The sequence below is a fragment of the Anomaloglossus baeobatrachus genome, chromosome 12 (genome assembly GCF_048569485.1).
Source record: "Anomaloglossus baeobatrachus isolate aAnoBae1 chromosome 12, aAnoBae1.hap1, whole genome shotgun sequence".
Taxonomy (NCBI): domain Eukaryota; kingdom Metazoa; phylum Chordata; class Amphibia; order Anura; family Aromobatidae; genus Anomaloglossus; species Anomaloglossus baeobatrachus.
In genome coordinates this window covers 26,939,649-26,959,247 of record NC_134364.1, presented here as the reverse complement: position 1 = coordinate 26,959,247, position 19,599 = coordinate 26,939,649, and the positions used below count along the sequence as shown (strand labels likewise).

General features: G+C 51.1%; 1 protein-coding gene across 9 annotated transcripts in view; it reads right to left on the bottom strand.

The window, feature by feature from the left end:
• The window catches only part of LOC142258359 (ryanodine receptor 3), an 847,167-nt gene that overhangs the window by 359,451 nt on the left and 468,117 nt on the right, over positions 1–19,599 (bottom strand). For all 9 annotated transcript variants that reach the window (XM_075330934.1, XM_075330936.1, XM_075330935.1 and 6 more), the window contains 2 exons: positions 15,413–15,593; positions 12,933–13,041 (listed from right to left, as the gene is read on the bottom strand). In XM_075330934.1, the coding sequence (XP_075187049.1) occupies positions 12,933–13,041; positions 15,413–15,593 (290 nt within the window). The remainder of the gene's footprint in view (positions 1–12,932; positions 13,042–15,412; positions 15,594–19,599) is intronic.

Below are 19,599 nucleotides of genomic sequence, written 5' to 3'. Positions count from 1 at the left end.
ACACTGCTGCTCCCATCATCTGCTATTGTCTGCAGCGCTGAGTCTCCACTGCTGCTCCCATCATCTGTTATTGTCTGCAGTGCTGAGTCTACACTGCTGCTCCCATCATCTGCTATTGTCTGCAGCGCTGAGTCTCCACTGCTGCTCCCATCATCTGTTATTGTCTGCAGCGCTGAGTCTCCACTGCTGCTCCCATCATCTGTTATTGTCTGCAGCGCTGAGTCTCCACTGCTGCTCCCATCATCTGCTATTGTCTGCAGTGCTGAGTCTCCACTGCTGCTCCCATCATCTGCTATTGTCTGCAGCGCTGAGTCTCCACTGCTGCTCCCATCATCTGTTATTGTCTGCAGCGCTGAGTCTCCACTGCTGCTCCCATCATCTGTTATTGTCTGCAGCGCTGAGTCTCCACTGCTGCTCCCATCATCTGTTATTGTCTGCAGTGCTGAGTCTCCACTGCTGCTCCCATCATCTGCTATTGTCTGCAGTGCTGAGTCTCCACTGCTGCTCCCATCATCTGCTATTGTCTGCAGCGCCAAGTCTCATCTGCTGCTCCCATCATCTGTTATTGTCTGCAGCGCTGAGTCTCCACTGCTCCTCCCATCATCTGCTATTGTCTGCAGCGCCAAGACTCATCTGATGCTCCCATCATCTGTTATTGTCTGCAGCGCTGAGTCTCATCTGCTGCTCCCATCATCTGTTATTGTCTGCAGCGCTGAGTCTCCACTGCTGCTCCCATCATCTGTTATTGTCTGCAGCGCTGAGTCTCCACTGCTGCTCCCATCATCTGTTATTGTCTGCAGCGCTGAGTCTCCACTGCTGCTCCCATCATCTGCTATTGTCTGCAGCGCTGAGTCTCCACTGCTGCTCCCATCATCTGTTATTGTCTGCAGCGCTGAGTCTACACTGCTGCTCCCATCATCTGTTATTGTCTGCAGCGCTGAGTCTACACTGCTGCTCCCATCATCTGCTATTGTCTGCAGCGCTGAGTCTCCACTGCTGCTCCCATCATCTGTTATTGTCTGCAGCGCTGAGTCTCCACTGCTGCTCCCATCATCTGTTATTGTCTGCAGCGCTGAGTCTCCACTGCTGCTCCCATCATCTGTTATTGTCTGCAGCGCTGAGTCTACACTGCTGCTCCCATCATCTGCTATTGTCTGCAGTGCTGAGTCTCCACTGCTGCTCCCATCATCTGTTATTGTCTGCAGCGCTGAGTCTCCACTGCTGCTCCCATCATCTGCTATTGTCTGCAGCGCTGAGTCTCCACTGCTGCTCCCATCATCTGTTATTGTCTGCAGTGCTGAGTCTCCACTGCTGCTCCCATCATCTGTTATTGTCTGCAGCGCTGAGTCTCCACTGCTGCTCCCATCATCTGCTATTGTCTGCAGCGCTGAGTCTCCACTGCTGCTCCTATCATCTGTTATTGTCTGCAGTGCTGAGTCTCCACTGCTGCTCCCATCATCTGCTATTGTCTGCAGCGCTGAGTCTCCACTGCTGCTCCCATCATCTGTTATTGTCTGCAGTGCTGAGTCTCCACTGCTGCTCCCATCATCTGTTATTGTCTGCAGCGCTGAGTCTCCACTGCTGCTCCCATCATCTGCTATTGTCTGCAGCGCTGAGTCTCCACTGCTGCTCCCATCATCTGTTATTGTCTGCAGCGCTGAGTCTCCACTGCTGCTCCCATCATCTGTTATTGTCTGCAGCGCTGAGTCTCCACTGCTGCTCCCATCATCTGCTATTGTCTGCAGCGCTGAGTCTCCACTGCTGCTCCCATCATCTGTTATTGTCTGCAGCGCTGAGTCTCCACTGCTGCTCCCATCATCTGCTATTGTCTGCAGCGCTGAGTCTCATCTGCTGCTCCCATCATCTGCTATTGTCTGCAGTGCTGAGTCTCCACTGCTGCTCCCATCATCTGCTATTGTCTGCAGCGCTGAGTCTCCACTGCTGCTCCTATCATCTGTTATTGTCTGCAGTGCTGAGTCTCCACTGCTGCTCCCATCATCTGTTATTGTCTGCAGCGCTGAGTCTACACTGCTGCTCCCATCATCTGTTATTGTCTGCAGCGCTGAGTCTCCACTGCTGCTCCCATCATCTGCTATTGTCTGCAGCGCTGAGTCTCCACTGCTGCTCCCATCATCTGCTATTGTCTGCAGCGCTGAGTCTCCACTGCTGCTCCCATCATCTGTTATTGTCTGCAGCGCTGAGTCTCCACTGCTGCTCCGATCATCTATTATTGTCTGCAGCGCCGAGTCTCCACTGCTGCTCCCATCATCTGCTATTGTCTGCAGCGCCGAGTCTCCACTGCTGCTCCCATCATCTGTTATTGTCTGCAGTGTTGAGTCTCCACTGATGCTCCCATCATCTGTTATTGTCTGCAGTGCTGAGTCTCCACTGCTGCTCCCATCATCTATTATTGTCTGCAGTGCTGAGTCTCCACTGCTGCTCCCATCATCTGTTATTGTCTGCAGTGTTGAGTCTCCACTGCTGCTCCCATCATCTGTTATTGTCTGCAGTGCTGAGTCTCCACTGCTGCTCCCATCATCTGTTATTGTCTGCAGTGCTGAGTCTCCACTGCTGCTCCCATCATCTGTTATTGTCTGCAGTGTTGAGTCTCCACTGATGCTCCCATCATCTGTTATTGTCTGCAGCGCTGAGTCTACACTGCTGCTCCCATCATCTGTTATTGTCTGCAGCGCTGAGTCTACACTGCTGCTCCCATCATCTGCTATTGTCTGCAGCGTTGAGTCTACACTGCTGCTCCCATCATCTGCTATTGTCTGCAGTGTTGAGTCTCCACTGCTGCTCCCATCATCTGTTATTGTCTGCAGCGCTGAGTCTCCACTGATGCTCCCATCATCTGTTATTGTCTGCAGCGCTGAGTCTCCACTGATGCTCCCATCATCTGTTATTGTCTGCAGCGCTGAGTCTACACTGCTGCTCCCATCATCTGTTATTGTCTGCAGCGCTGAGTCTACACTGCTGCTCCCATCATCTGCTATTGTCTGCAGCGTTGAGTCTACACTGCTGCTCCCATCATCTGCTATTGTCTGCAGCGCTGAGTCTCCACTGCTGCTCCCATCATCTGTCATTGTCTGCAGCGCTGAGTCTCCACTGCTGCTCCCATCATCTGTTATTGTCTGCAGTGTTGAGTCTCCACTGCTGCTCCCATCATCTGTTATTGTCTGCAGCGCTGAGTCTCCACTGCTGCTCCCATCATCTGTTATTGTCTGCAGCGCTGAGTCTACACTGCTCCTCCCATCATCTGCTATTGTCTGCAGCGCCAAGTCTCATCTGATGCTCCCATCATCTGCTATTGTCTGCAGCGCTGAGTCTCCACTGCTGCTCCCATCATCTGTTATTGTCTGCAGTGCTGAGTCTCATCTGATGCTCCCATCATCTGTTATTGTCTGCAGCGCTGAGTCTCCACTGCTGCTCCCATCATCTGTTATTGTCTGCAGCGCTGAGTCTCCACTGCTGCTCCCATCATCTGCTATTGTCTGCAGCACTGAGTCTCCACTGCTGCTCCCATCATCTGTTATTGTCTGCAGCGCTGAGTCTCCACTGCTGCTCCCATCATCTGTTATTGTCTGCAGTGCTGAGTCTCCACTGCTGCTCCCATCATCTGTTATTGTCTGCAGCGCTGAGTCTCCACTGCTGCTCCCATCATCTGTTATTGTCTGCAATGCTGAGTCTCCACTGCTGCTCCCATCATCTGTTATTGTCTGCAGCGCTGAGTCTCCACTGCTGCTCCCATCATCTGCTATTGTCTGCAGCGCTGAGTCTACACTGCTGCTCCCATCATCTGCTATTGTCTGCAGCGCTGAGTCTACACTGCTGCTCCCATCATCTGTTATTGTCTGCAGCGCTGAGTCTCCACTGCTGCTCCCATCATCTGCTATTGTCTGCAGCGCTGAGTCTCCACTGCTGCTCCCATCATCTGTTATTGTCTGCAGCGCTGAGTCTCCACTGCTGCTCCGATCATCTATTATTGTCTGCAGCGCCGAGTCTCCACTGCTGCTCCCATCATCTGCTATTGTCTGCAGCGCCGAGTCTCCACTGCTGCTCCCATCATCTGTTATTGTCTGCAGTGTTGAGTCTCCACTGCTGCTCCCATCATCTGTTATTGTCTGCAGCGCTGAGTCTCCACTGCTGCTCCCATCATCTGTTATTGTCTGCAGCGCTGAGTCTACACTGCTCCTCCCATCATCTGCTATTGTCTGCAGCGCCAAGTCTCATCTGCTGCTCCCATCATCTGCTATTGTCTGCAGCGCTGAGTCTCCACTGCTGCTCCCATCATCTATTATTGTCTGCAGCGCTGAGTCTACACTGCTGCTCCCATCATCTGTTATTGTCTGCAGCGCTGAGTCTACACTGCTGCTCCCATCATCTGTTATTGTCTGCAGTGTTGAGTCTCCACTGCTGCTCCCATCATCTGCTATTGTCTGCAGCGCTGAGTCTACACTGCTCCTCCCATCATCTGTTATTGTCTGCAGCGCTGAGTCTCCACTGCTGCTCCCATCATCTGCTATTGTCTGCAGCGCTGAGTCTACACTGCTGCTCCCATCATCTGTTATTGTCTGCAGCGCTGAGTCTCCACTGCTGCTCCCATCATCTGTTATTGTCTGCAGCGCTGAGTCTCCACTGCTGCTCCCATCATCTGCTATTGTCTGCAGCGCTGAGTCTACACTGCTGCTCCCATCATCTGTTATTGTCTGCAGCGCTGAGTCTCCACTGCTGCTCCCATCATCTGCTATTGTCTGCAGCACTGAGTCTCCACTGCTGCTCCCATCATCTGTTATTGTCTGCAGCGCTGAGTCTCATCTGCTGCTCCCATCATCTGCTATTGTCTGCAGCGCTGAGTCTCCGCTGCTGCTCCCATCATCTGTTATTGTCTGCAGCGCTGAGTCTCCACTGCTGCTCCCATCATCTGCTATTGTCTGCAGCGCTGAGTCTCCGCTGCTGCTCCCATCATCTGTTATTGTCTGCAGCGCTGAGTCTCCGCTGCTGCTCCCATCATCTGTTATTGTCTGCAGCGCCAAGTCTCATCTGCTGCTCCCATCATCTGTTATTGTCTGCAGCGCTGAGTCTCCACTGCTGCTCCCATCATCTGTTATTGTCTGCAGCACTGAGTCTCCACTGCTGCTCCCATCATCTGTTATTGTCTGCAGCGCTGAGTCTCCACTGCTGCTCCCATCATCTGTTATTGTCTGCAGCGCTGAGTCTACACTGCTCCTCCCATCATCTGTTATTGTCTGCAGCACTGAGTCTCCACTGCTGCTCCCATCATCTGCTATTGTCTACAGCGCTGAGTCTCCACTGCTGCTCCCATCATCTGTTATTGTCTGCAGCGCTGAGTCTACACTGCTCCTCCCATCATCTGTTATTGTCTGCAGCGCTGAGTCTCCACTGCTGCTCCCATCATCTGTTATTGTCTGCAGTGCTGAGTCTCCACTGCTGCTCCCATCATCTGTTATTGTCTGCAGCGCTGAGTCTACACTGCTGCTCCCATCATCTATTATTGTGTGCAGCGCTGAGTCTCCACTGCTGCTCCCATCATCTGCTATTGTCTGCAGCGCTGAGTCTACACTGCTGCTCCCATCATCTATTATTGTGTGCAGCGCTGAGTCTCCACTGCTGCTCCCATCATCTGCTATTGTCTGCAGCGCTGAGTCTACACTGCTGCTCCCATCATCTATTATTGTCTGCAGTGCTGAGTCTCCACTGCTGCTCCCATCATCTGTTATTGTCTGCAGTGCTGAGTCTCCACTGCTGCTCCCATCATCTGTTATTGTCTGCAGCGCTGAGTCTACACTGCTGCTCCCATCATGTTATTGTCTGCAGTGCTGAGTCTCCACTGCTGCTCCCATCATCTGTTATTGTCTGCAGTGCTGAGTCTCCACTGCTGCTCCCATCATCTGCTATTGTCTGCAGCGCTGAGTCTCCACTGCTCCTCCCATCATCTGCTATTGTCTGCAGCGCTGAGTCTCCACTGCTGCTCCCATCATCTGTTATTGTCTGCAGCGCTGAGTCTACACTGCTCCTCCCATCATCTGTTATTGTCTGCAGTGCTGAGTCTCCACTGCTGCTCCCATCATCTGCTATTGTCTGCAGCGCTGAGTCTCCGCTGCTGCTCCCATCATCTGTTATTGTCTGCAGCGCTGAGTCTCCACTGCTGCTCCCATCATCTGTTATTGTCTGCAGCGCTGAGTCTCCGCTGCTGCTCCCATCATCTGTTATTGTCTGCAGTGTTGAGTCTCCACTGCTGCTCCCATCATCTGTTATTGTCTGCAGCGCTGAGTCTCCACTGCTGCTCCCATCATCTGCTATTGTCTGCAGCGCTGAGTCTACACTGCTCCTCCCATCATCTGCTATTGTCTGCAGTGCTGAGTCTCCACTGCTGCTCCCATCATCTGCTATTGTCTGCAGTGTTGAGTCTCCGCTGCTGCTCCCATCATCTGTTATTGTCTGCAGTGTTGAGTCTCCACTGCTGCTCCCATCATCTGTTATTGTCTGCAGCGCTGAGTCTCCACTGCTGCTCCCATCATCTGCTATTGTCTGCAGCGCTGAGTCTACACTGCTGCTCCCATCATCTGCTATTGTCTGCAGCGCTGAGTCTACACTGCTGCTCCCATCATCTGTTATTGTCTGCAGCGCTGAGTCTTCACTGCTGCTCCCATCATCTGTTATTGTCTGCAGCGCTGAGTCTCCACTGCTGCTCCCATCATCTGCTATTGTCTGCAGCGCTGAGTCTACACTGCTCCTCCCATCATCTGCTATTGTCTGCAGCGCTGAGTCTACACTGCTGCTCCCATCATCTGTTATTGTCTGCAGCGCTGAGTCTCCACTGCTGCTCCCATCATCTGTTATTGTCTGCAGCGCTGAGTCTCCACTGCTGCTCCCATCATCTGCTATTGTCTGCAGCGCCGAGTCTCCACTGCTGCTCCCATCATCTGTTATTGTCTGCAGCGCTGAGTCTACACTGCTGCTCCCATCATCTGTTATTGTCTGCAGCGCTGAGTCTACACTGCTGCTCCCATCATCTGTTATTGTCTGCAGCGCTGAGTCTCCACTGCTGCTCCCATCATCTGTTATTGTCTGCAGCGCTGAGTCTCCACTGCTGCTCCTGTGGCGCCCCTGACCTGGTCAGGCACCACTGAGTACTGCACCCATGCTGGGGACAGTACAATACAGGTAATCCAGAAGGCTGACCGGGGTGTGGTACACAGGCGCATAGTGATCAGGTCTCACACATGTACCCATGAGAGGACCCCTGGGGATCCCAGGAGGGGGAAAAGCCTTCACCTTCACTGGAATAGTGGAGGGGGCCAAAAGCCTCCATCTCCTCTCAAGGGGTGTGGTAAGAGAGTCTGGTTGCTAGGTGGCGTAGGCAAGAGCAGTGTAGAGTCCAGGGAGCTCGAGTGAGGAGCAGATCCCTGGGGCTGTGCAGTCTGACAGCGCCCGCGCAGTGGCTACTGACGGGGGAGAACGGTCAACTAGGAGGGCTACCCGAAATCCATCTTCAGCTAAAGAGAGAGCACGGAGTGGGAAGTAAGGAGACTGCTAGAGAGTACCAGGCCCAAACGGGCGGCAGATCCCGAAGCGGAGATAGATCCAGCTTTCTTTTGCTAAACCTGCCGGTGTGGGGCTCTCAAAGCCCACGCCACAACACTACAAAAGCCGCAGCCACGTAGCCACAGTTAGGGCCCATAGGTCACAGGAGGCAAGCAGCTGGAGTGGCCTGGTCCAGGCGACAAGCAAACGGCAACCGAAGGGGAGAGAGGCTGCAGCATCTTCCCTGGGTGACCCCCATAGGGACTCAAAGTCGGGGTTACCCCAAACCACCAAGGGCTAAGGAAGGCGAGTTAGTAGTCACCCTCACAAGTCAGCCTGAAGGACACCTGGTTCCCACTTGGTTCATCCCAGCTACGCCCGGGTCACTCACCCTGCCATCAACTGTGAGTAAAAACCCTGAAAGACATCCTGCCTGTGTTGAGTCATTCTGCGCCTTGTAGTTCTACACATCTACACAGGGCCCTGGGGCTTGCCTCACTCTCAGGAGGCTACTACAACTGGCTGCACCCACCATCAGCCCCAGGCATCCCTTAACCTGCAGTGGCGGTCCCCCACTGACCGCAAATCTGAGAGTGGCGTCACGACAAACTACAAAGAAGGTTTCCTACCTGTGACCAGACAGATCCAGCCGAGTGGAGTCCCTGAAGGTAATGCACCGACACAACACCTCTGGGGCTTCACTTCTGGCGTCACGAACAGGATAAGGACTAGACCTGTTGAGACAGGTGACCATGTGCCTGGGCGGTCCGCTTGAAAAATTGGAAGCGCCGCCATATTGCCACCATGAAAAGCGCGCTGAAAAACAACAGCAGCCCGCGCTGGAAGAAGTTACCGCCCACGAAGAGGTGTGGCTACCCAGAGATCCTCTGCAGAGTTCTGACCTCGCTTGTGAAGAAAGCGGAAGCGTCCAGAGACGGCGGGAAGGAAAGAGAGCCACAAGCCTGCTGCTGCAGAGAGAAGAAATGGAGTCCGGACGTGGATACCCAGAACCAGGCTCTGCTGCCTGGGGGTGCCGGGAGCTTGCTATCTTCTGCGATCAGCTGGAGGCCAGGATTATGCGACAGCTCAGAGAGGAACGCATGGAGCTTCTGGAGATGGCTGCGGCGGTTCGGACCTACGAGGAGGGAGCCGCGCGACGCCTGCCAGATCGAGCGGCGACGACTCAGATCCCGATGGTGCCACCGATGGGTGAGTCCAGAGTTGCCCCGGCCAGCGCAAGTGCTCCGACCCCTGCTGCTACGACCGCGGTCCCAGAAGAGGCGCCTGGCGCGGCGACGCTGAGCGAGGCCGCAGCCACGCTAGGTGCGGCCCGCCAAATCCAGGCCGCCGCAGCGACACCCCGCCTGGCCCGCAAAGGTCCGACTGCCACGGCGATACTCATCCGTGCCGCAGGTGTGACGCTGACCCAGGCTGCCACCCTGCTGAGCCCAGTCCGCCAAGACCCCACCGCAGCAGCGACGCTCGTCCGAGCCGCAAGTGAGATGCTGAACCAGGCCGCAGCCCCGCCAGGTGCGGCCCGTCAAGCCCCGATCACTGCAGCGATGCCCAGCTCCACCTGCACGGACCCCATCGAGGATGCGACGCCAATTCAGACCGCGGCTGCAATGCCCAGTCCGGCCCGCCAAGAACTGGCCGCAACAGCGACGCAGATCCAGGCCGCCGCCACGCCAGGCTCGGCCCGCCAAGACCAGGCCGCCGCCATGCCGGGCGCGGCCCGCCAAGACCAGGCCGCCGCCATACAGGGCGCGGCCCGCCAAGAGATTGCATCACCATTTACCCCGGCCTGCAAGGCCAGAGCAGACACCGCTCCCCAGCCTAAGGAAGTCCCTACTAGGAAATCCCTGATAGGTGAAGACTCCGCATACTGGCAGCTGAAGGCTGACCTGGAGGCCAAGTTCCCACAGGAGATGGTGGACCGATACATGCTCCCTCCGCACACCCCTAAGGCAACCCCTGCAGCAACCACGCTGAAGAGTCCACCGCCTGGGCCAGCTGAGGAACACTCATCCCCGGCGCTGCCACGACCAGAGTGCAGCGAAGAACTAAGGGGGAGAGGAGGGCAAGAAGCTGAGGAGTTGCCCCCGGAGCCAGCAGCAGTGCTAGTCCCAGAGCCGGAGATGCTGCCATATTCCCGCTGGGACGAGGAAGACCTGACACCTCCTGCTGACGAAGAAGACCTGCCCAACCGCCCTACCTGGGAGCTTGTAAGCTGCACTTCGCAGAATCCAGCCCGCAAGACACAGCGCCGCAGCAGAACTCAGTTTTCCCCTGCACCGCCATCCCCAGAGCAGAGAGATGACATCACGGCCAGAGACCTACAAGAAAAAAGGTTCTTGAGAAGAGCCAAAGCACAGGTCCGAGGACCCCTTTGCAGAGGAGTAGTGGAGGACTTCAGCCTCAAGTCAGGATACGGGTTCATCGTAGCACCTGGTATCAAAGAAGGCATTTTTGTCAATAGGAGAGACGTCAGAGCTAATCTGCCCAGAGGACACCCTGGCAGAAACTTAAAGATGGGAGACTCCGTACAGTTCACCATGCACCAAGGAGAAAGAGGGTGGTATGCGCTAGATGTAGTGCCATGTCCCAAAGAAGAAGAAAGAAAAGACCAAAGACCTAATGATGAGACCACTACAGATGAGGAAAAAGGTCAAGAAAGCAACAGGTGCCGCAGCCCTACAGGCCCAAGCCCTGGTGAAGAGGAGTCTGCATAAGTTAAGTAAAGTACAGCAAGTTTTGACCAGTTTGGAAAGTTTGTTTTGCAACGTTTTAAAGTTCAAGAATGTGCCCACATAAACTATTGTGAGAAATAAACCTTAAGGCTATGAACTGGCTATAGCCACAAACTCTCGCAGTGTAAATAGTTACACCAAAAGGGCACCACCACCACCAGAGTCAGCCTGTTTAGGGGCTTGGCTCGTCTGCAACCAGGAGGAGCCCGTCCGTATATAAGGCCTTGGCTTACCTGCGACCAGAGAGCATGCCTGTTTATGGGGCCTGGCTCTCCACCACAAAGAGGGTACCTGGTCAGCACCAACTGTGGAGGCCGCCTCTACATCCTGCCAGAAGAGGCTGAAGGCGCGGATCCATCAGGCCAGGTATACCCTGAAACCACCAGCCCATGAAAGCCGCCTCTACATCCTGCCAGAAGTGGCTGAAGGCGCGGCCAACGGGAGAGGCAGATTGGAGGAAAGGTCTGGGGAAGTAGATGGCCCAGATCTGGTTACCAAAAGGACCGGTGACCTACCTCCTGAAAGGGTTTGGGTGGGTTAACGGACTTGTGGGTGGAGGGTGGTGATGTATGATAGCTGGTGGTCTTAAAATGTTTTACCATGTTTTAATGTTTTATGCATTTTAAAATGTTGTCTTGCAGCCCGAGGACGTGCTGGTGATAACTAAGGGGGAATGTGGCGCCCCTGACCTGGTCAGGCACCACTGAGTACTGCACCCATGCTGGGGACAGTACAATACAGGTAATCCAGAAGGCTGACCGGGGTGTGGTACACAGGCGCATAGTGATCAGGTCTCACACATGTACCCATGAGAGGACCCCTGGGGATCCCAGGAGGGGGAAAAGCCTTCACCTTCACTGGAATAGTGGAGGGGGCCAAAAGCCTCCATCTCCTCTCAAGGGGTGTGGTAAGAGAGTCTGGTTGCTAGGTGGCGTAGGCAAGAGCAGTGTAGAGTCCAGGGAGCTCGAGTGAGGAGCAGATCCCTGGGGCTGTGCAGTCTGACAGCGCCCGCGCAGTGGCTACTGACGGGGGAGAACGGTCAACTAGGAGGGCTACCCGAAATCCATCTTCAGCTAAAGAGAGAGCACGGAGTGGGAAGTAAGGAGACTGCTAGAGAGTACCAGGCCCAAACGGGCGGCAGATCCCGAAGCGGAGATAGATCCAGCTTTCTTTTGCTAAACCTGCCGGTGTGGGGCTCTCAAAGCCCACGCCACAACACTACAAAAGCCGCAGCCACGTAGCCACAGTTAGGGCCCATAGGTCACAGGAGGCAAGCAGCTGGAGTGGCCTGGTCCAGGCGACAAGCAAACGGCAACCGAAGGGGAGAGAGGCTGCAGCATCTTCCCTGGGTGACCCCCATAGGGACTCAAAGTCGGGGTTACCCCAAACCACCAAGGGCTAAGGAAGGCGAGTTAGTAGTCACCCTCACAAGTCAGCCTGAAGGACACCTGGTTCCCACTTGGTTCATCCCAGCTACGCCCGGGTCACTCACCCTGCCATCAACTGTGAGTAAAAACCCTGAAAGACATCCTGCCTGTGTTGAGTCATTCTGCGCCTTGTAGTTCTACACATCTACACAGGGCCCTGGGGCTTGCCTCACTCTCAGGAGGCTACTACAACTGGCTGCACCCACCATCAGCCCCAGGCATCCCTTAACCTGCAGTGGCGGTCCCCCACTGACCGCAAATCTGAGAGTGGCGTCACGACAAACTACAAAGAAGGTTTCCTACCTGTGACCAGACAGATCCAGCCGAGTGGAGTCCCTGAAGGTAATGCACCGACACAACACCTCTGGGGCTTCACTCTCCCATCATCTGTTATTGTCTGCAGCGCTGAGTCTCCACTGCTGCTCCCATCATCTGTTATTGTCTGCAGCGCTGAGTCTCCACTGCTGCTCCCATCATCTGTTATTGTCTGCAGCGCTGAGTCTCCACTGCTGCTCCCATCATCTGCTATTGTCTGCAGTGCTGAGTCTCCGCTGCTGCTCCCATCATCTATTATTGTCTGCAGCGCTGAGTCTCCACTGCTGCTCCCATCATCTGCTATTGTCTGCAGCACTAAGGTCACGTCAACAGCACTGCATCCAATAAATGAACAGAGCGGCTCTGCTCAGGTAGATGGCATGAGATGCAGAGCTTGCTGATTGGCCATTGCGCTGTTGAAGTGACACAGCGGCGGCAACTTAGTGCTGGACCCAAGGATGGTGAGAAAACTACAGTTTGTTCATTCTTTCTCTAAACAAACTGCCTGGAGACAAGATTTTTTGAAACTGGAAAATCCATTAAAACTCAATACTATTTTTTTTCACCCTCATTGAAGCATCCTATGATTAGTTAAGTGATGCAGTGAAAATAATTACATATTGTAAATAAGTATTGCCATCAGTGTAGCACAAGTATGGCTAAAAAGACAGATGCTTACAGAAGACCTGTTTCCAATACTGAACCATAAGGGCTCGGCCCCCGGAGATCGCTTTATATTGTGCTGATGTGTATCTGTGGGACTGCACAGCATATAATCCAGATACTTTGTGTTCCACTCATGTTGAATTAAATAATATTCCTACAATATTTACATGGCTGCATTTTTCTGCTAAACAGTGTGCGTTTCTGAATATTCATGAATGTTACATACATGTGGTTCCGGTGCGCAGCGCCCCAGAAGGTCAATTAGGGCAGAATAAAAAGACATTATAGCATTTCCCATGTGTACAATCTCTTCTTCCTCTTCATCTTCCTCGACCCTAATTTAATACATAATAAACATAATTACCATTTGCAAACAGTCAGGAATCTAATAGCCGTTAAAGGGGCTGCCTGGACTGAGATAATGAAGACCTATCCTCAGGATTAATGATGGGCGAGCATGCTCGGCACTGCTCGGTACTCGATCGAGCATCAGGGTGCTTGGGTACTCGCGATGCTCAGCTGAGTAACGCGGCTCCTTGAATGCGTTGTCATGAAACATCAAACACAAAGCACAGGCTTGCTTCACTGAATGGTGCGAGCCGGTGTAGCGATGGCCGCTGGACCACTGCAGTGCAGAGTACTACTACAAAACCCAAGATGAGGTCTCAGAAAACAAGGGATTGCTTTATTTACAGGCAAGACACACAACAACGGTAACGCAGTCAGGAGAATATTTCTCAGAACAATAAAATATTAAAAGCTTCAGCTACTAGCTGTTGCTGACAAGCCGAATGTCTCCCCAACTATGCCAGACACAAGACTAGGAGTACGGAACAAATGAAGCAATACAATTACTGCGTTATGCTACACCCTAGCTGGCCTCCGCTAACAGGGCCGCGTGGATGCCGTGCTCTGGCTAGTGAGGCCTACACTACGCCCTATAGGGTGCACCCACAGTATCGACTCACAGTACTGCTGAGGGTTAATCAGTCCAACTCCTACAGATTTGGTCCCGGTTTTGGTGTTGGCGCGCACTTCTCCAAGCTGGGCAGGGAACTCCTCTTTTGTCGCGGACCTGGTCTCCCTTCCAACTCCTAGATTGGGCTTTGCCAGCCTTGGGAGGTGTCTTCTATTCGGTTTGGTATTCCCAAAACTTAACTCAGGGGGTCACTCAAGGTCCGGGTGCGGTAAGTTTCTCAAACTGGTCCCGTAATGCTTTTGACACCACAAGCTTCTACTACCAGACAGCTCCTCTCCTGTACATGTTAGCTATCCTCTCAAACACCAGTCTCCACTCACAACTACCCTACTACTCCTCTCCCCTGCAATTTTCAGCCAGACTAAACCAACAATTCCGCTATGGTGAGGGGGAACAAGAGGCTCCGGACAGTCCATGGGAACTGGAACAGGGGTACTGTCTCTTAAAGGCGAAGCGTACTCCACTTGTAGGGATAACCCCCAACACTGGCACCCCAGTGAGAGCCACTTGTAGTCTCTGAATGGCTCTCAATTGGGGACAAAACAACATTTTTGCATGTAGTGTAATTCCCCCCCCCCCCCCAAAAAAAAGAAAAAAACCTCCCTGTCCCAGAAATTCTCTGTATATGGCTGGCTCTATGTGGGCGGAGAGCCGAACTGCCCAATAAAAGACTATGGTTACTTGAGTACCAAGTATTGTACTGCTCGCTAATGACTACTCAGGATAGCTTTCTATCAGATTGGAGAGGATCTGACGCCTAGCACCCCGCCGATCAGCTGATGGAGCCGCCAGCGGAGCCACGCTTTGTATGGATACAGCTTGTACACTGTGTGGTGGCTGTTCTCGGTTCCTGCTGCTTAACTCATATTCACGCGAGTTAGGCTACTTTCACACATCAGTTTTTTCCCATCAGGTACAATCCGGAAAAAAACGGGTAAACCGGATCCGGTATCGCATCCGGTTTATCCCCATAGACTTGCATTGTAACCGGATTGTACCTGATGGCTTTGCGGTGCATCCGGTTTTTTCCGGATGCGGCAAAATAAATAAATGTGGCGGCCGGATAGAACGTTCCCTGCAACGTTTTTTGCTCCGGCAAAAAAAACCGCATTGCGCCGCATCTGGCCGCTGCGGCGCATTTTCAATGCATGCCTATGGATGCCGGATGCGGCGCGATGCGGAAAAAAACGCATCCGGCCGCCGCATGCGGTTTTTTCCACTGCGCATGCTCAGTAGCGTGCCGCAACCGGAAAAAAACGGACCGGCCGCATGTAAAAACTTATGCAAAGGATGCGGTGTTTTCACCGCATCCGTTGCATAGGTTTCACAGCCGGATTGAGCCGCACGGCTCAAACCGGATGTGTGAAAGTAGCCTTAGGGTTGAGCTGTAACACAAGTATATGGAGCGGTGGTGTTCCGGCTCCATGCACTGTGTACTTCCCACAGGCCATTTCACCAGGTATCAACTAATTTTGAGGACACCAATTTTCAGACACCTAAGGTTAGATCATCAATATCTCAGTTCTGGACACCCCCCCTTTCATTTCTCTCATTTACAAATATATTTCGCAATTGCACCTGTTCATAATGAAGCAAAAACATTCAAATTTACAGTTACATTTTACTATTGATCTATTGCATAGTCTATAAAGCTAGACGTTTTTAAGATACCTAATCCTAAACGTTATATTCTTTCTTTTTTGAACATGGGTTTAAGATATACTTACACTTCCCTCTGATAGCCCTGCGAAGGAAGATCCAGGGCTGGGTTCTCAGAAATGTTAATAGCCTCTTGCATTGCCGCCAGCAAACCATTTCCCCCTTCTCCTCTCAGGGAAGGTCCAAAACACTCTGGGCGTCGGATAAGAAGCTTCACCACCACACTGGCGTTTTCTTCAACACTCTCACCTGCAAAACAAAGGAAACAAAAGCCAGCCCTTGGTTACCTGACTACAGCCTCTAGGGAGACAACATCAGAAGCCCATTAAAGCACAGATTCATATCCCTGTGGATAAGGCATTCAGACATCTCAAGATAATTGGAAGGAGGATATGCAGAGCAGGTTCAATGAATGCAGAGCAACTTAATCATAAACATATAGACCACACCGAGATGTGATGGCACACATTTCATTAGAAGGATGAAGGATGGGTCCTCTACACCATAGATGTGACTCACAATTGTCTAAATCAAGGTTCCATCCTACGCACTTAAATATAACATTAAAAGGATTGTCCTTTTGAGAAATCTGCCTCCTGTATGAACAGTTCACTGTAAAAAACAAACAACCAGTGTTTTACTTATCGCTGCTTCTGTCTCTTGTTTGGCTGCAGTGGTCATACTGACATGGCTGCAGCCAAACACCGAGCTCAGTGGCTTGTACAATCTACAAGGGAAGAATTGCTGAGCTCAGTGATTTACGGCAGCGATGTAGAGGTCACGTCACCGCTGCAGCCAAATAATGGAGACCAAGGCAGGGGTGTAAACAACGTGATGGACCCTGGGAGGGTAAATAAAGTGCAGTGTTTGCTTTTTTTTCAATTAATTGCTCATCAGGAAAATTTGTAGGACAAATCCTTTGAGAAGCATTAAAAAATAAGGGCCAAAAATGAGTTTTCTCATTAGGACATCCCCTTTTCTCTTTTGCCAATAGACGCATTCAAAATCATAACGAAAAACACAAGTGAACTAACAGTCAGTTTATGCAGAAATGATGAAGAAAATCTGCAGCAACAAAAATGTACCAAATGCTCATCATGGGAATGTAGCCTTAAGAGCAAGGTTCTTATTTATTTGTTTTGTTTTTTTTAAGCTATCCTCCCCTATACTATACAATGTACCACTCCTCAACAAATCGCTTACAGTACAGGATATGGTGTACAAATTTCAGCACCAAATCTGAATATGTTGGCAAAAAACCCCGCAGTTTTCTGCTAGGAGATGCAGGTCTATAAACTCTGAGTTTACAAAGGTCACCTGAGGTCAGTTTACCTCTAATGACAGGTGCAGGACCGTGGAAACCTCCAGCTCTGATCTCAAACAACCTGAGTGACATCACTGCTCATCACAAGGCTCAGACATTCTCTGCCTGAAGCGCACAGCGGGCAGTCATGTTCTATGGCCACCCGCTATCACTTCAGATGTAGCAGAGCTGGAATCGTCATGGGACCTCATGTGGATTCCATCAGACCTGGGTGTTTTTTGGGGGGGTTAATAAAGGCGCAAAAGAGGGTGTTTTTTTTGGATTTTATTTCAAATAAAGGATTTTTTTTCTGTGTTTATTTCTTTTCACTATAGATTAGTAATAGGGGGATCTTACTGCCTCCTATTACTAATCTGTGGGCTGCCATTAGTCCTTTATTACCACGATTGGCACCACACAAGGGCAATTGAGAATAGCCAGGTAAAGTTCTGGTATTGTCGCATCTAATGGATGCGAGAATCCTGGGCGGCTGCTATTTTTTAAGTTGGGGGCCCCAATTAGCATGGGCCTTCCCAGCCTGAGAATACTAGCCCCCAGCTATCTACGTTACCATGTCTGGGTATCAGAATTGGGGGGGGACAGGACAGAGTTTTTTTTAAATAATTTAAATAATTAAAAAAAAAAAAAAAGCGGCATGTGGTTCCTCTCATTTTGATACACAGCCACGAAAAGTGCACGGCAGGAGGCTGCAGCCTGTAGCCATATGCTTTATCTGTGCTGGCTATCATAATATTGGGGAACATTATGCCAATTTTATTTATTTATTTTTAAACCAATAGACCAGCAGACAGGGTCTGTGATCGCAAGCGGTCAGATACGCTGCCACTCAGGGTGGGGGCACATCTGACTGAAACCAATCACAGAAGCCAGGACTTCCAGTGGGCTGGGAAAGCAATGAATATGTATTATGCTAGCGAGCATCCCCGGAGGTAGAGTGAGTGGATCCGGAATCAGTTACAGCCGCACCAGAGACTGGTAAGTATACTGCGCTTGCTCCAATACTGGCCCTCATAGACTCATGTGTGGACTGGCGTCCGGCCACATACCCGGATCAATTAGCTTTTTTTTTTCTTTAACCCAGTTAGACCTGCCGATCCCGGTTATCTACAAGTCTGCCCATCACTAATGTCTACAAAGAAATATGGAAAAACAAATCAGTACCTTAAAATTTACCGGAAATTTAATGATCTTTATGTACATAGTAGATTATATGCATAGTTATAATTTGATTTTTCTCTGTTAAAAATGACCAATGATTAATGGTCATAGCACACGCTCATAGTGAACTAATTGACATTATTTGCTGAATGTCACCTCTGAATACATTAACATCTTTTTTTTGCTTTTTCAATCCAAGTCTTTCTCGAAGTAAAGCAATTATTAGTAGCAGGTATTCTCCATATTTTGTCATACAAAGGCCGGCTGGGCTTTTGTGTTCCACTCTGATGCCTGTCTGAAAGGTGAATGGGGACTCTTTAACACATGGTTTTAGGTAAACATCACAGATGTTTAAAGATCCTGTTAGGATCATTTTTGATCCTTATTTTGAAGAGGATTTTCAGGTTTGTCCAGTAATGAATTTGGGAACAAAATATTAATCATACTATACTATAGTCTATACCAAGAAAGAAGAAGTCTCTCTCATAAATCTTCATTTAAAGAGGTTGTCCACTACTTTAACATTGATGCTTAGTTGATCCTTAGGATCGGTCATCAATGTCTGATAGGCCGGGGTCTTACACCTGGCGCCCACATCGATCAGCTGTTCACGGTGGCAGCAGGAAATGCTCAGTTTCGGTGCTCCTCCATCTTGATAGTGGCTGTGGCCGGGTACTGCACATCCGCCTCCCATTGATTTGAATCGGAGGCGGATGTGCAGTACCCGGCCGCTATCAGCACCTGAGCTGAGTATTTACAGCTACTGTTGCCTGCACCAAGAACAGCCGATTGGCGGGAGTACAGTGTGTCAGACCCTGGCCGATCAAACATTGATGACCCATCCTAAAGATACGCCATCAAAGTTATAGTAGTGGCCAACCTCCTTAACACTTTGAGCATAGGTTATTTTCTATGGGTAACAGAGAAAACAAAAATCTATTGTTACAAAATGTATCCAAACTGAAGCAGAAGGGGTGTATTGCCTATAATTGGGTCTTCCTGGTTTCTGTTATCTGTCACTGTTTGACTAGAACAAAACGTTCTGCATTCTGTACTCAAAAATACAGACACAAAACAAAAACCTGATGGATCCCATTATAATCAGTCAAGTCATAGTCATCTGTTTCTGTTTGGATCCGTTTTGTAGCGAAGCAATTTTACTAACGAGTTTTGTTTCACTGTTCTGTAATACGCAGCCACTAAACAGTGTCAGTAAGTGTCCCATCCCTGCACTATCCATAGAGCCCCCCCGTAACCTGCAACTTCGGAGTGGCCATGACACATTGCTTGCATAATAATACCGTAGTAGATGTTCTTTGCACGTAAACGCATATTACGTACAGGACGTAGAGACACGCAATTATTCTGCTGCTGTCATCTCTCCATTGGCACAATGGAACCTAAATATGAAAATAGCATCTTCTGAAAGAAGACAACTTGATCTCTGGCACCACCTAATGGATGTAAGAAAAAGACTGATGGCACATCCTGAGGATGATGATGTACCATTAGTCTTTTTCTTAGATTACAGGGTCATGCCTTCTGATTGAGCTCCTGCTCTTCAGCCTAAAGGCAGCTTTACACACTGCGATATCGGTCCCGATATCGCTATCATGGGTACCCGCCCCATCTGTTGTGCGACACGGGCAAATCGCTGCCCGTGCCGCACAACATCGCCCAGACCCGTCACACATACTTACCTGCCCGGCGACGTCGCTGTGACCGGCGAACCGCCTCCTTTCTAAGGGGGCGGTCCGTGCGGCGACACAGCAA